Source organism: Stylophora pistillata, chromosome 2 (assembly GCF_964205215.1).
Source record: "Stylophora pistillata chromosome 2, jaStyPist1.2, whole genome shotgun sequence".
Lineage (NCBI taxonomy): Eukaryota > Metazoa > Cnidaria > Anthozoa > Scleractinia > Pocilloporidae > Stylophora > Stylophora pistillata.
Window position 1 is genome coordinate 33941000 of NC_142520.1, and position 16540 is coordinate 33957539.

Here is a 16540-nt window from a genome sequence, read left to right on the forward strand (position 1 = left end):
GTGGGAAAACAAGCCTATCCAAAAACGTACAAGGGAATCCAAAACTTCAAAATCGAATCGAGATGCCACATCGTCCATAGTGTGTGAAAAAAAAAAAACATCAAAAAAGACCTGGATAGAAAAACTTCACATTTCTCACGGTGGCTCCATTTAAGCAAGCGCCATCTCGCATCCCCCCCAATGCCCTTGGACCAAAGTTATAGTCTACCGTCAAGCAAGATATCAATCTCTGAGTCATTTCCTTTCCCTTAAGGGCCTTTGCGATCACTTCTAGACGGATTGGGTGCTGAGTTGGCTTATAAAGGTGCTCTTGAAAGAAATGCGCCACGATTGCCAACGCTTCGCCCAAACGAGCTGTTCCGTCAAATATGACCGAAACCTTTTACTGACTGAAGTTCCTCCTTCAAAGTATCTTTTTCTCTATGTAGTATTTCAGTTATATGCCCCCTGAGGCGTGCACGACTGGTTGACCGGTGACCATATTTCTCAAGAAAAGGGCGCATTGCATCCATTGGTAGCGCCGCCACCGCCAACAGTGCAGATTCAACAATTTCATAGCGTTACAACTGTACTTCTCAAGGCAATGTTGATCCAGTCGCTTTTGTTTTTTCTGGCTCTCTTCTGCAGGCATTCCTTGATTGACGTTTTTCTTTATTTCTCGTAATATTAGCCAAGCCTGCCTCGTGCTTCTTAGATTTCGTGCACCTCTCAATAGAACTCTTCTTGTCGCTGACATTTTCGTTGCATAAATTACATCTAAGGTTTTCTCCCACTGCGGCAAAGTGCTGACCTGGGTACTCTTTCAGACGCTCCCATGCACTCATATTAGTGGTTTTAGCGCTTCCTCTCTGCTTATTAATTCCTTTGTTGATAGGCAATTTTCGTTTCCGTGCTATCGATGTATCTTGTGGTGTACTCCAGAATTTATTGCTTCTGTAATTGGGTCAATAATGTTTTCGCCTTCAGACTCGCTGAGCTGGTTTTTTGCTTCCATCTTTAAACTAGTTGACCGTTTTAGAAACAGTGCTATACAACACAAACAGTGCTTTCGTCAGCCGTTGCGTTGAACAGAAAAGACAGCTAAAAGCTCTGAGAAACACGAAGTCACGAACCAATCAAAATCGATTGTTCCCACGGTTAAAAGGACCATAGCTCGTGCATTTTTGTGAGAACAGTCAGCCAGTCAGGCGACAAGGTGGAATTATTCATAATTCATGATCATGATAATAGAATTACTCGGCTTGACTGAAAACGTTTCAAAGACAAAATATTGAATTTGCCATTTGGACAATTGTAAAAATTGTGCTGAAATGTTTCCCAAAAAGCGGAAAAATGCTTAAATTCTGCTCAAAAGTCAATTAAGTCCTCTAAGTCCCAACTAACAAGTGTCAACCCAGTGGGTAGCAGGAGTGAAAGCTTGAACCTGGGCCTCCAGATTACAAGCTTTCCGCCACCATGAGGCCCCACTTGCCTCTTCCAAAACAAAGTTGTTCATTCTGATAGGAATGATTAATGATAACAAATTTCGGATAGAACGCGGGCTGTCATTGGTTGAAAGGGCGTGCTCCATGTATAGAACATGGGGTTGAAGCTGTCACACCATCTGCCAATTTGTAACATGGCGGGCCAAATACCGAGTTTTTCTCTTCGGTTTTTATTCGACCTAGAAGTCCTTTACGACCTAGAAGATGAAAAAGAAAACGAGGTATTAGCGTCGATCGATTTAGAGGATACTGTCAATGATAGTGCGACCTTCCCGTTAACTGAAAGTGAGGTTTCCGACAAAGTTAGTTTTGAAAACAATGAACGAGGCGGCAACTTAAACTAGCAAAGATTTGGAAACATGTCAAGCGCCGCAATTGACGACATAATTACAAGTGCACTATCCGAGTTTTTGAATGTGAGTTCTTTTGTTGCAAAAATATAATAAATACAACATGAAAACCTTATATAGAGTGGGCGCACATTTGCTAAACTTTCTCGCCAAAAACACAATCAAGGTAGCTGGATAATTTTATAATTGCTTAGCGCAGACACGTTTCTAACCAACAACTGCAACTTTCTCTCAAAAATGAACACTAAAGCACAAATAAAGATTTTTTTTTTCGTATAACATATCAGTTTCTTCCGTTTTTTAATAGCTTGGTGCAGGGAAAGAAAAGTTGCCAACAACCTCCTCGAAATGAACGACAAAGAGCTTCACCTAAATCTAAAAGCTTCGTTTAAGCAGAAGCACGAACAAAAGATTGTGCATTGTATTCAACGTCATCCCTTCTTGGATTACGAAATGCAATTGAAAGATACTTCAACAACCCGCCATTTAACAGGGGAATCTCCACTTCATGCGGCACAGATTTTTAAGCGTCAAACAAGCTACTCTAGAGTCAGATAAAGCTAAACAAGCGCGAGAACAAAGAAAACACAAAATACAAACCTCCAATTTCAGTAGCAGACCTCCAAAAGTTGAAATCGTCAAATACAATCTGGGGAGAGAATCCTACGGAATATTTGGCTTCATGTAACCTTGTACTGGTGTCATGGAGGACGCGAAGGTCTACGACAGTTGACGAAGCACAGCCTTCAGTTCTTTTTAGACAACAATAGACGGGAATACGTTTCAATGATCCATGGCGAGGCTACTAGGAACTATCCAGGGGGATTGAAGACATGAGCAGAGTAGAAAAGGAGGCCAACATGTATTCAACATGAAAGGATCCCCTTTTTGACGGTTTTAACTGCCTCAAGAACTATCTCCAGGAGATAAATCCTCCCTGCGAATCATTTTTTCACAACCCAAAGCGAGCCGTGAAATCTGAAGTTGACGTGTGGTGCAACAACAAACCTCTGGGGGTCAACAAAATTGAAGGAATGATGAAAGAAATTTCTAAACTGGCGTCTCTTTCAAGAATCTACACAAACCATAGTGTCAGGGCCACTGAAATCACGCTGTAGTTATGTCATCGTAGTGAGGCTGACCTAAGGAATCACGACACTCGTCCATCCAGTGAACAACTAAGAGCTTGTTCAGATGTCCTCTCTGGTGCATTGAATGGAAGACCATCGCAGCCAAGTTCCCCTAATGCAGCCACCAGTTCAGAAAATCCTCCCGCTGCTGTATATTCCACCGTTGTTTATCCACAGAACAATAGCGGAGCAGTTTGTCAAGTTCCAACCACAAGCTTTAAGTAGTTTGTTTTCAAATTGTCACTTTGATAACGTCCAGGTTTTCATGGGCCAACATTCGGCCGGATTTCGTTAATCATGTTACTAAAGATACAGCTTTTTGAACGCAAAAAGTGCACTTTTTTGCATGTGAAGTATTAGGTAAGATTTGTGATTCTTCGTGATAGCTTTTGATGGTTGGACACTTTGACAGCCTTAATCTTTTTCATCCAATCAAAATAGTTTTCCCAATCTAACAAGGATTCTGATTGGCTTATTATAGCGTGATCTGGCAGAGCATAGAGCATGCTGATGACACTGTTGTTCGCTTTGAATATAAAGTTTGTTTGAAAATTGCAAGAAATTTAACGGATTCTTTATTATAAAACAAATAGAGAAGCCTTGACTGTGCTCTGAACACGAGACGTAGTCGACTGTTCTTCCCCACTTCTTTCGTGCTCTAGTCGCTTCCTGCTTTACTACAGAACAGAGCACAGTTAAGGCTTCGCTATTTGTTTAAGAAAGCCTAATCCGAACGAAGAACTACTTAGCATAAAAAGTAATATATATCGATTATTACAACTGATAGGCAATCTAATTGAGAAACTAAGACGGTTCCATTACACTGGTATGAGAAATAAAACTCACTTTCAATGCTGAAGCTAATTTCCCTCCTTGATATCTCTCCATCTTTTTGCACCTCACAGCTGTAATTCTCACTCTTTAGTGCAGTTACAAGCTGGTATCTTACGCTGGTACTATTTTGAACAACAACACCGTTTATTCTCCATACAATGTACGGAGCTGGCGCACCTTTAACCGGGCACCACAGGCTGGAGGTTCTGTTCAAAATTACCATCTGAGTCTCGGGTACTTTGGTCATAGTAGGTGTGACTACAAAAGGCAATTAAAAAATAAAACATCTTTAATGGCAAGTAACAATTGTTTTAAAAACCTTTATCATACAGAACAACCAAACCAATTTGTAGAAATGATGTATAAAAGAACCAAACTGTGTACGCATTTTTGAAAATATCGTTCCAATATACAGTCAATTTGTTTTGTACACCAAAGACACGAATAACTCTTTCTCTGTCTGTTTCTTTCTGTATCTATCTGTGACTGTTTGTCTGCCTCTTTGTATATCGTATATAGAGCTACTTAAAAAGCCAATAAAATACTGCTTAATGCGCAAGAAACCGTCAAAGTAGTGTAGACCATCGTTGCCTTTCCTGAATAGAAATTGATCTATCTGGAATTTTCAGTTGAATTTAAAGATTTTACCAAGTGCCTATACAAAGAAATTTAAATGGGAAATGAAACCTAAAATATCTTTTTTGCATTCATTTCTAGTTAGCTTTAGAGGAGTGAGATTAAGTTTCGAAATTCATTTTCGTTCTCTTTATGTCTTTTGCGAGAAAATTCGATTTGAAGTTGCCTTTTCCCGCTTTTGCGGCTGTAAGACCGTCGGCTCGAAATGATTAGCAGCGGTCGTTTATTACGTCAGTGGTGGGGAACCAACTTGAGAAGGCCCCATATCAAAGTATAAAGCTAAGAGCATTTCGCCCTTCATTTCGCAAATATGAGTGGTGTAGCCTTTTCAGTTCGAGCCGTCGTATGATCCTGGTGAAGAACTAATCGGCTCAGACGAAGAAGTGGAGGCAGAAGCTCCGATTGATTATTCTTACAGGTTTCGAAACGCAGAATGGTGTCAGTCTTTGCGGCGGTCATTGCTTAACTATGCCTACGGCCAACGAATGTTTTTGTTGTCAAGAACTTGAGGAGTTGAATCAGAAGTTTGATGAATCAGGTATATTTCTGATTGAATATCTATTTTTTCGTATTGAAGCGCAAGCAGTGTTTACTGTATGTGCTGTGTAGATCGGTTGAGTTTCTCTTGTTCACTTCATTTTCATGATTTCAGTGAAACAACTCGGTTAGTCATTACCGTATGTACTATGTTACTCGGTGTAGCTTCTCCTGTTTACTTCACCGTTTAATTAGTTCAGTGTAACAACTTTGAAAGTCAGACTTTTACTCCCGTAGCTTACCACATTTTGTATTTCCTATGTCAACAGGATTTCCTTGTATAACTGAGCACTCCAACTTCAGGATTGTTTGACTCTATACTGATCGATGTGTTGCGTACAGCACTCATCGGTATTAACAACGCACGCTGTAATCCTATCCCGGACCCCATTGAGAACGGGTTAGTTTAATTCATTTTCTTTTGCAAAAGTTTTTCATCTTTGTAGTAGCCACATATGCCTTCGTTTTAACGTCGATGTTTTTAGTCCCGCAGCAGCTACCAAGAAAATAGGTGTTGCTTCTCCCATCTCCACAGAAAAGGTTTGACTGTGGAGTTTGGTAGACTGACACCTCCTGATTAACGCTAGGTAGTTCGTAGACTTGATTTGTGTTATAGGTTTTGAATTAAGGGGTGTTTTCTGACGTCACCTTAGCTCAAACATGAAAACGAGGTGATATAACAAATGAAAGATTTTTACCAATTTGTGGCTATAAAAGGATTCCAGATTGAACCAAACTTGTTGCAAACGTTAATAACTGTTAAGGAAAAACGGTCATAATCATTTTGATGTGTCATGTGACATATAACGTGACACAATCCAACCAAAAACTGCTTTTTTAAAGAAAAAAGGTCGGGGACGTCTACATCTTTTTTTTTTTTTTGGACTGTAATAGTGTGGATCCTATAGAATTGAAATACATCTGTGAAGAGAGGATGTTTTCGTTCTACTGCATGCATTTTTTGCGTTTTGTGGTGAGTTTTTTTTATGATAATTGTGGTAATAAGCCGCCTCAGGGTTCCCGGTTCATCAAGCAGCGGTAAACATACAAAGCCAATTTAAAGCGTTTCGAAGCAAATTTATTGCTAAAATAGCTTGAAAAAAATTCACTTTTACAGACCTAATGCCCAAAACGTTATCCTTCAAATTCTATTGAATAGCTTATATCACATAGCTTAAGACTTAATTCCACCGAAATCAGAAAGGGTAATCTTATGTAGTTGATTCTATACACGATCGACAGGATACAACTCAAGACTGTCTCGAACTTTAACTATGTTTACATAGCTTGTTTCAATCTCTGCGATTTGTAACATATCCTTAGAAAACTAGGATATTAAAGATACATTTGGAGGCTACTCGCTCTGCGAGGACGAATCTTCATCGTCATCGTCAGTGTCTACTAGCGTTCCATGTGGATTGCTGCAACTATCGAAACTTCCCATGCACATGCAAGCCTCAGTGCAAGCCAAAGTGATATTTGCACAGGAACAATTGCTCTGACATGCTGATTTCTTACACTGACACGTCGTTAATTCCAGAAGGCTGCTCGGTGCTGGATCTTTTGTCATATAATGGGGCCTGAGGGTGTCCGCTATCTTCTCCCAGCCATTTCCCTCAGGGGGAGACAGATCTTGTCTTGCTCTCAATGCCATTCTCCACATATAGGTTTGGTAGGTAGCTCTTCTCGCATGTTGACAAATGCTGTCAGACGTAGGGGGCAAAAGTTCGCTTTTGTGTCTTTTCTGGTAGAACATCAAATATCGCAGTTCGTTAGCAGTACTCGACGTTTTCTTCATAGCGGGCTATAAAGCGCAAATGAACTTCTCACATTCAACTCTGCATGCGTCGTCGAGAGTAGGTGACATCCCTACTATTCCAAGGCTTTCTTGGTGTGCTTCACTACTTCGTAAAACCTCCCAGGCCTTCTTCTTGCCAACACCGGCTATCGTGCTAGTCGTGTCGCACCCTGTAAGTGCATGAAAGGCTGGGAGAGCCTTGCACAACTTCTGGCCCAGCTTTTGGCATAAGAGATGGACTGGCACATATCGGCGACGATCTCTTACACCTGTTCTGAACCACAGCTCCTCACATGAGATATCACTGACGCGTGTAGTACACAAGACCAGCACATCAGTATCGGGAGACTGTACAATGATCCTTGTCTCCAGGCGTGTTGCATATTTGACATGGAGTAGTAATGTGGTATCCACCTTCTCTTGGTCCGACGATAGATCCTCCAAGTCCTCGCACACTTCACGAGTGACACGTACCAGTCTTTCACCTTCCTTGTATCCTCCCGCTATGATCAGCTTCTTGTTGGCTGCCAACTTCTCTTTCCCTATCTTGCAAATCTCACTCCTCAAGAAGTCACATATGTTGATCTTGTTCTGCGGGTTTCTGATGTACTTAATCCATTATTTAGGGATCGGAGTAGAAGGACTATTTATACGGATCTCTAAAGAACTTGAGGTTTCTCGCCTTGCGCGTTCTCCACCCTTGATTGATGTCTCCGAATATTGATCAAACACCAGGTGTACCTCGCTGCAGTTGCTCTGTGACAGGAGCGATACTATACTTGTAAAGTACTTCATGGCGAGCTCCTCAAAGGTAGTCGTTCCTGCAGACTTCATCATCTGTACAGTGGCCATCCCGTCAATTATGTGTACAGTCCTCAGCGTTGATGATACGAGACAGGTAACAACTTGAACTTGTTCCTCTAGAAAGTTCAAAACCACACTCTTGGTCGTCATCCTGAGGGTTCCATCCTGGTGACTAAGCGCAAACGGCACTGTGGACAGCTCGTAGCTGAGCACTTCCCTTAGGTTAATTTTTCTTGCATTCGCAGCTATTAGAAGCCTGCCAAAGAGGTCTCTGTCTGCCCTGACAGTTATGAACTTTTCATTTGTGGATTTTACTCTTGTCTTCTTTGTGGTGGTACTGAATGTTTTGATCTTTAGACTCGTAACAGGATCCCAGAAGCTTGTCTCACCGGTGTTTAGACGCTTTTCCACAAATGCCTTCATCTGTTCTCTGCCTTTATCTGTACCAGCGAGCAACTTCTCTGCAATGCTAGATGGTAACACCTGTGGCGAAGATTACAAGTTCTCCTGTGTCATCGGAAAAAGGGTGTGTCATCGCGCGGGATGTAAAGCAAGCAAGTAACTTACTAACGTCACACTCGTCTCTTTTAACTCTGTTTGCTGAAGCTTCCTTGTGAACAACACCTGAGCAATCAGTCTTCTCGACGCCATACATGTTTTTGAGGGAGGTCGTGATGGCTGCACACTCGCGACTTGTCAAAAACCATCGCTGAAGCGCTCCTGGTCTTTGAGAAATACCCACGATACCGCCTTTTGCTTTCAAGTCAGCATTTATGGATTGGTCTAACGCCATGTCGGCGGATACTTCGGAAAAGGGATTACTTGATCGGCTAACAACATGGTTTCCATTCATGAATTCCTGATGGACTCTAGGATGCTTCGTTTCCAACTGTTTCATGTCAGAGAGATAGACTGGGAACCAACGCGAATAGTTGTGCCTGTCCATTGCAAAGAAATAAGGGACCATGGCTGCCATAGTACATAGATGCAGCTTCCAGTTCCCTGTTCGTTCTGCTTTAATGAGCTGCAACAGTAGGTCAACCATGGTGCCATACTCTTCCCGAAAGGCGAATAACTTAGACGCTTTTCTACGTTTTTCCTTCAATTCTTCAAGTTTCTCGAAGAAAGAAGTTCTGGAGACCTTCTCGAAGACTCTCAAAATCCTCCGCAACTTCTGTTGTACTTGCTCTTGCATCCACCTTTGCTCTGCATGCTGCCAGCGTCCTGGTCGTGGACTCGGCCATAAGAGCACTTCTTCCCTCCTCTTCCTGACTGTACCATACCAAGAACGCTTTCCACAGTAAGCGAAAGAAGGCCTCAAAGCACAGCTTGTGCGCACGCACTCCCCTGTTGTAGGTTCTGCCATTCATCAATGCCGTGGTGCTACCAGCCGCATACACCCCAGACTCTATTAGCAGGTCTTATGAGCCGTAACTCTGGTGCTTCTTTCCTATTATGGAAAGAAAACGCAGCGCAATGTGAAAGCTTCCAAGACGAAATACTGTGCTGGAAAACTCGGCGGGAAACTTGAACTGTATTTCCTTGGCTTTGACATAGATAGCGAGGTCGAATGTAATCACAGCTTCCAACTGTCCAACTTTCTGGCTTATTTGCTGGGCGTGCTTCATGACAGTATAGACTGTGCTGAACTCCGTTGAAGAAGCATCAAGTAATGGACAGTAGCCGATGTTGGTGGAACAGGAGATGTCTGGATACAATATGGCATTAAATGCACTCCAACTAGGTACAAGCTGACGATTAGCTCCCTCCAAGACGGTTGTCTTAGGTAAAAGTGAGGGTTCGATTCGAAGAATCACCCAGATAGTGTCGTCCACAGTTGCACTTTTTAGGTCTTGGCTCTTCCCAGAAAACCATTCTCTATCCACAACACCAAGAAAATCTTTGACCACAGGTCGTCTACCGTGCATTGAACAGTCCTGTACCTCTTACAGTGGGCCAGGTGAATGCAGGGACCATCTGCGCCTTGTTTGGTCGGCATGCGAAGTAGAAGGGGGCTGGGAGCCGTACTGCTTTCGCTGATAAACCACTATCGTTGTGGCATGTGTCGGGGTCTTACCATCCAATGTTTCTTCATTAGTATCATTGTTATCAGCAGCAAGCTGATGAAAGGGCTTGGACTGATGTTAGACGGTATGATCGTCCCCATTTGTTCAACCAACGCTGTGACCTCCATCGCTAGAGTGGTATCTACTGCCTGTACTTCGTCATAAGATGAGCAATGACCCATGCGATTTAGGAGAGTGATTAATAATTTGGAACCTGAGAGGTGGTGGATTGCCATAGCGAGACTTATATGCTTAGGTAACTTCACTTTGGAATTGGATGCTGAATGAATAACATCTTGAGCGACAGATAACACTTTGCGTTCGTCTTCTAGTTGTTTCCGGGTGGCGCTCGAAACATCTGGCGATCAATTGGGCATGTGATTTGTCGTATCAACAAGTACAGACTCTTTGGTATTATTTTCTTCGCAGTTTCCATACACATATCGCTGATATCGAGAGGACGCAGTTCTGTTCCATCGGTGTTCTTGATGTCCTCTCTGATATGCCTTACAACTCTGAAAATCTCCTGATCAATAGGTGGGGCTTCAGCTTCATCCATCTTGGCCGCAGCTGCTTCGATTATGATGCCTTGAATAGATAGTGCACTCGAGTATACTATCTCTTGCTTTGTCTTGTTGGCTCGAAAAAATTCAATCTTGCCCGAAAAATGCTTCTTTAAGCGTTCTCTAATCGATATTTGGTGTAGCTCTCTCCGTCGACTGCTCTTTCTTTCAGATTCTCTTGGTAATTCTGTAAGAGAGTCAGCATATCGTATGCTTTTCTGTCCGAAATTGCAGGGGTAATGCTCCTCACGAGATCTTTAAAAGCCGCGTCATGTGCAGATACGTTATCACCAAAGCCTTAATGCTTTAGGTTTGACTTGCTAACATACGAAGAAAAGCAGCCTTTGGGATATTTTGCTTCGGCGGCTAGCAGGTCATTATTTACGCTAAGAAGACAGTGCAGCATACTTTCATCACCTTTCGCGTCAACAGCATTCTTGATACTCTCACACGCTTCGAAGGTGGAGACATTGTACATAGTTGCCACTTTTCTATGAGTCTTGTTTCGACAAAATACACATCTCGACCAATCAATGGCGGTTGTGGTTGACCGTGAAACTCTCGCTAAAGTCTCTTATTCCCTTTCTTGTTCGTTTTCTTCGCAAGATACATGTTCAACGACAAAAGGGTCTGTCTTACTGATAGCATAGCCAATAGTTTGGTTGCTGGTATAGCTGGAGTAACAAGATGAATGCCGGTAAACATCTTCCTTATCGAGATCGTCCAGCTCTCCGGCAAGCCTCCTAAAAACGTTATCTTTACGTCTTTAACAGCACTAACTAAGGTTGCCACAGCTCTTCCTTTCCTTAGGATCTCATTACGATCTTCCCCACAAATTATGAATTTCTGCGAAAAGGTCTTCGTTACTTTACGTTTCTTTACTCGAGGAAAGGAATCAAAGAACTGTTCGTCGGCATCTAGACTAGCCATATGTGCTGCAAACATAGCAAAAAAAATGCCTAACATAACAAAAACCTTTAGTCCATTTGTGAAATTAGAAACGACGGCTTAACTAAACTGGATAAAATAACGACAATAATCGATAAGAAAATGTTGTACAATACATTAGCACAACTCTGGGGAGAAACGTCGTTTCCAAAAACATCTCAACCGCCAAAAGGCTAAGATTATTATCGAGTGCTTTCGTTTTAGAAAAAAGATGAGATTTTTATCCAAAAGAGCTTTGGAATAGACGAAAAACAACGTAACAGAATACTGTAACAGAATAAAGAATGATTGATCGTATCAGTTGATGATACTTACAGGCAATATAAAATAATGGGCGCCGCCATCTTAGAAAGTAAAACCTCGCTTTCGTGAAGCTTCTTTAAAGCGACGCTAAACAACGGGAAGTCAAAAAGTCCCTCGTTTTAAATCATCAGGTTCGCTTAAGCCATTTTTTACATTTCATTTTGTATTTTATAGCATGTTAAACTCAGGTTATGAACATCTTTTATAGGAGCTTGATATAATAAACTTTATTTTGACTAAATCTTCAAAATACATTATAGAACATATTATCACACTAGTGCAATCTTTGGAAATTGATTTCCAATAACAGAAAGTTTCACTCCTGATCAAATTTGTAGATAAAACGTTGCACCACTGCAAATCTGCTACTCTTACAAAGTCTTTAAGCGTTGGAATTGCCTAAAATTGCTCATTCCGTTTACCGCTACTTGATGAACCGGGAACCCTGAGGCGGCTTATTACCGCAATTATCATCAAAAACCTCACTACAAAACGCAAAAAATGCATGCTGTGGAACGAAAACATCCTCTCTTCACAGATATATTTCAATTCCATAGGATCTACACTACTACAGTCCAAAAAAAAAAAAAGATGTAGACCTCCCCGACATTTTTTCTTTAAAAAAGGAGGTTTTGGTTGGATTGTGTCACGTGATATGTCACGTGACACATCAAAATGATTATGACCATTTTTCCTTAACAGTAATTAACGTTTGCAACAAGTTTGGTTCAATCTGGAATCCTTTTATAGCCACAAATGGGTAAAAATCTTTCATTTGTTATATCACCTCGTTTTCATGTTTGAGCTAAGGTGACGTCAGAAAACACCCCTTAATTCAAAACCTATACCACAAATCAAGTCTACGAACTACCTAGCGTTAATCAGGAGGTTTCGGTCTACCAACCTCCACAGTCAAACCTTTTCTGTGGTGATGAGAGAAGCAACACCTATCTTCTTGGTAGCTGCTGCGGGACTATTTTGTTTCTTTCCTTTTTTTTTTTTTTTTTTTTCATGTGTGTTTTCCTTTCTTTTATAGAACGTGGCACCTGGCATGGGTCCACGGTTTCTTGGGGCAGAAAAATAGGACAGTGATTCCAGTGATTCCAGCGTGCGTTGTGAAAGCCATACGCAACACATTTCCTGATGCGAGTGGCTAATATTCAGGCTTCAAGCTCGCAGAGCTAGATTTAAATTGAGGTAAACAATCCTGGATTTAAAACAATGATTAAATTGTGAGATCGAAATGCCTTCTCAATCCTAATAAGTCCTTGACAGCAAAAACATTCGCGAGCCCTCTCGTAAATACGCCATTTTGTGTTTCTTAGGCCCGGTTCAGACGCCGAACTTTTCATGAGCCGAACTAAATTCGAATTTGGACCGACCCAAATTAACAAAAGTACGCCTGCTGATTCAGACGCCGTTCTTTTCGGCCGTTCCAAATTCAGTTCCAGTAAAACAAGTCAAACTGCTTGCAAAATACATTACAACAATTTATGCATTAGGATCGGCACATGAAAAGTACGGCGTCTGAATTAAAGCCGTTCCAAAGGCGTTCTACAGGCGAAATTCTCGGCCAAGCCAGGCGGGAAGAACGGGTGAGCCGTTCCAAATTGATTCAGACGCCGATCTTTTCATGTACTTAATTCAAGGAACTAGGTTCGGCTCATGAAAAGATCGGCGTCTGAACCGGGCCTAATTCTCGAAGAAACTTTTTTTCAGTGAAACTTTCAAATTCAACGTATATATGCGAAAAAAATATGATAACATTATGTAACAGATTTTAATTTCGATGTATTTTAACAACTGCAAGCAAATTAAATTTAGTCCTCACGGAACAGCGTACGCAAGTGGGTTAAGGAAAATTTCAGACATGCGCAGATGACGTCCCTTGTTGTGTTTACTTCTCCCCTCTACGCTTTTAAAACTTTACCGTTGAATATCTTATCAAAACACAAAGTATCTGGTAGTTTAATACTTGAACCGCGAAGACCGCAAGGGAGTTAAGGATTCTACCGTTTTATTTATTTTTTTTTCATCGACTTAGTGGTAGAAATGCTATTTTTTCGTACTGTTTTGTCATTCACTACGCGTGGTGTTTATTATTTGGAATTTCGAAACGGACAAGTTCAAGAATTGGCATTGTAGTTTCAAGGCAAATTGAGGTTTGGAGTCCACTGTTTTTCCTATGAAAGTTATTTTCATGTTTTTGACGCACGCTCACGATGTCATGGAGGAATGAAATATATCGACTGAGCTGAGTTAAAGCAACTGAAGCGCACGATGCTCGAGGTAGTATTATAAAGTAGGTTATCTTGACCCTATCTTGGGGTGTGTTGGTGGAAACGGGTCAATTAGCTTACATTCAATATCGCCCACTAGAGATCGAGAGTGAACTCCGGTTTATTCGTGAACAGGAACCAAGAGCAGTTTATCAATCACTTCTCGGGTACTCATTGGTACTATTGACGATGTTTGACTGATATCGATTGTTAAATCAATGCTTATTTCTTTTGGGCGCTTTTAATGTGGAGGATCGACCAACACACTGATTCTTTTTAGACCACACTGCATATTCAATAATTTGTGTTAGTCCAGGTACAACAAGTTGCCTGTATGTGAAAAAAAAATTCCATCGGTGTAGATATTTAATAGTTAGAAGAAAAACTTTTAAAGGATTTGTCCTACTTATCTTTTACACGGATTAAGGAAAGACAGGATAATGAACTTGGCACATTTTTAACAGTTCCAGTGTTTAAATCTAATGTATTACTGTTATACATTGTACACTAACTGTATGTAACATAACATTGGCTGCATAACTTAGCTTTGCCCTTCCTATACAAAATGATTCACTTATTATGTACAAGAACACCTATACAAAAGTCATGTACTTATTACATTAAAAGTTACCTACTGCTAATGATATGTTAAATTGTACATGTACAACAGTATGAGGATTTAATCTACATGTAGTGAGGGTAAAGGTAAAGTCTGTTTACGAGCCTAGTGGCCCATTAGGCCGGTGCTTAACTCTGGTTTCTGTAGCGTGAAGCGGCTAGGAGTATTTCTACTCCCCCCTGGATGGGATGCGAGTCCATTGCAGGGTTACCCCTCAGCATTAAATTTGCTGGTACCCATTTATACACCTGGGTGAAGAGAGGCACTGTGAGAGTAAAGTGTCTTGCCTAAGAACACAACACAATGTCCCGGCTGGGGCTCGAACCCAGACCACTCAATCCAGAGTCGAGCGCACCAACCGTGAGGCCACCGCGCCTCAACACATGTATGCAGTTAAATATTACATTTATTATGGTCTTAAACTACTGTAGTGAAGTGACAGCATTTCAATGTCTGTTTAATATTCTACTAAGCTACAGTCATGCATAACAATTTAAAATCAGATATATTACAGCTTCATTTACCCACTGTTCATTTTGAATGTAATGTACAATTCATTTAATTCAAGATCCAACATGATTATAGATGCATGTCTCAGCTTTGGCTCCATGCACTTTACTTATACCCGGTAAAACCAGTTACAATATTGCAAAGCTAACATGCTACATACACTAAAACATTCAGTTCTGTCTACTTAACTAAAATGGCATATACAACATGCTTTTATCAGGTTAGTTCTAACATGTTGCATTGAAACATTTATTCATTATTGTGTCTCTGTGTGTAAAAAAATGCATTCTTGTTAAGATACATTTACTTCATGCAGTGTGGGTCAGTGAAATTAGTTCTTATGTACAAATCTAAAATGTTTAAAAGTTACTGAGCCACCCCCATGACTACTTTATTCTTCATGTGTAGGCAATGGCATAATATGTACAGTCATGTGGGACCTGGAAAGACAAGTAGTTGGAGGTTGGAAGACATTTGGAAGGTTTTGTAGACACAACTGGCATTCTCTTGGTAGATCATAAATTGATAGCTCCTCCCCATAGTTCCACACCTTTAGCACTGCTAGCTGCATGAGTCTTGGAACTTGTCCATCAGGTGTACTGGTAACTCCCTCAATTACTTTTGGGCTGAATGACCTTTGTCCCTCCAGTGTAGATGTTCCTTTGGCAGAAGCCTTCCAGTGAAGTTTAAGTTTGTGACCATCAGCTTTTATTGACTGAATCATATCTGGTAAGTCATTGTTTGCTCTCTTTTCTATCCAAGCTTTAGGGTAAACATCCTTTGCTGTAAGTGGTCCGTGTGTGCTATTTTCTCTAATCTTGTTTAAGTTCTTTCTTGCCTCTTGCAAAAGGTCTGTGGTGAGTATTTGGGCCTATTCTTTCATTCTTTCTTCATGAACTTCACATGCAGCTTCTGTGGTCCTGGTGGTGGTTTTTCCACTGTGTAGAATGTTCTCAAAAAATGTGACTGAGGCCTGTTTTGATAACTCTGACATGTTATCATTAAGATACAGTTGTGAAAGGTTGAACTGTCTTCAAGTTCTGCAAGAACATTGTTTACTGGAAGACTGAAAATGTGCTTGGCGTAGAACTCGAACAGCTTTGGAGTGGCTTCTTTACTTATGACTGAGCTCTGTGGTGATAAAGCCATTTCTTTGATCTCACATAGCAATTGGAGTTCCTTTAATTTCCAAAGAGTGGCCCATTTAATTAATCCAACTCTGTCCTTAGAGACCAACGTGAGAATGTTATGTCCATAGATCTTGTCCCCCTTAGCTTGTTGCCGACTTTTTTTTTTTTAATCAGTGGACGTAAGTTTGTTTTGACACTTTTTCAGTTGAATTTGGAGCCTCAACGCGTCCTTTTTCAATTGGATGTTCTTTCCTTTTACATATAATGAAATTATGGAACGGTGACAATTTAAATTAGTCATATGTAACTCACGGATTTCACACGATAGAGTATGGAAACAAAGAATACAAAGTAAAAATGCCCGACTAGAAAATATAAATCTAGTAATAAAATGGTTATCACAATTATAAGGTTGAATAACTGAAACTATTACTAGTACGTTTCCACGGCGGTCCGTGTGCAGATAATTTTGTTCATGTTTGTTAGAACTTCCAACTTAAGCCTTAAAACTTCACTCAAAACTCTCGATACTGTATGACACTAAAAGAT

The 16540-nt window shown here is 40.9% G+C and overlaps 1 protein-coding gene across 1 annotated transcript in view; it reads right to left on the minus strand.

Moving 5' to 3' along the window:
• Positions 1-2984: 2984 nt before the first annotated feature.
• The window catches only part of LOC148739203 (uncharacterized), a 42071-nt gene continuing 28515 nt past the window's right edge, over positions 2985-16540 (minus strand). Inside the window, exons 4-5 of the mRNA XM_088749439.1 lie at positions 3811-4056; positions 2985-3112 (exon numbers count right to left, since the gene is read on the minus strand). Coding sequence (XP_088605565.1) covers positions 2985-3112; positions 3811-4056 — 374 coding nt within the window. The remainder of the gene's footprint in view (positions 3113-3810; positions 4057-16540) is intronic.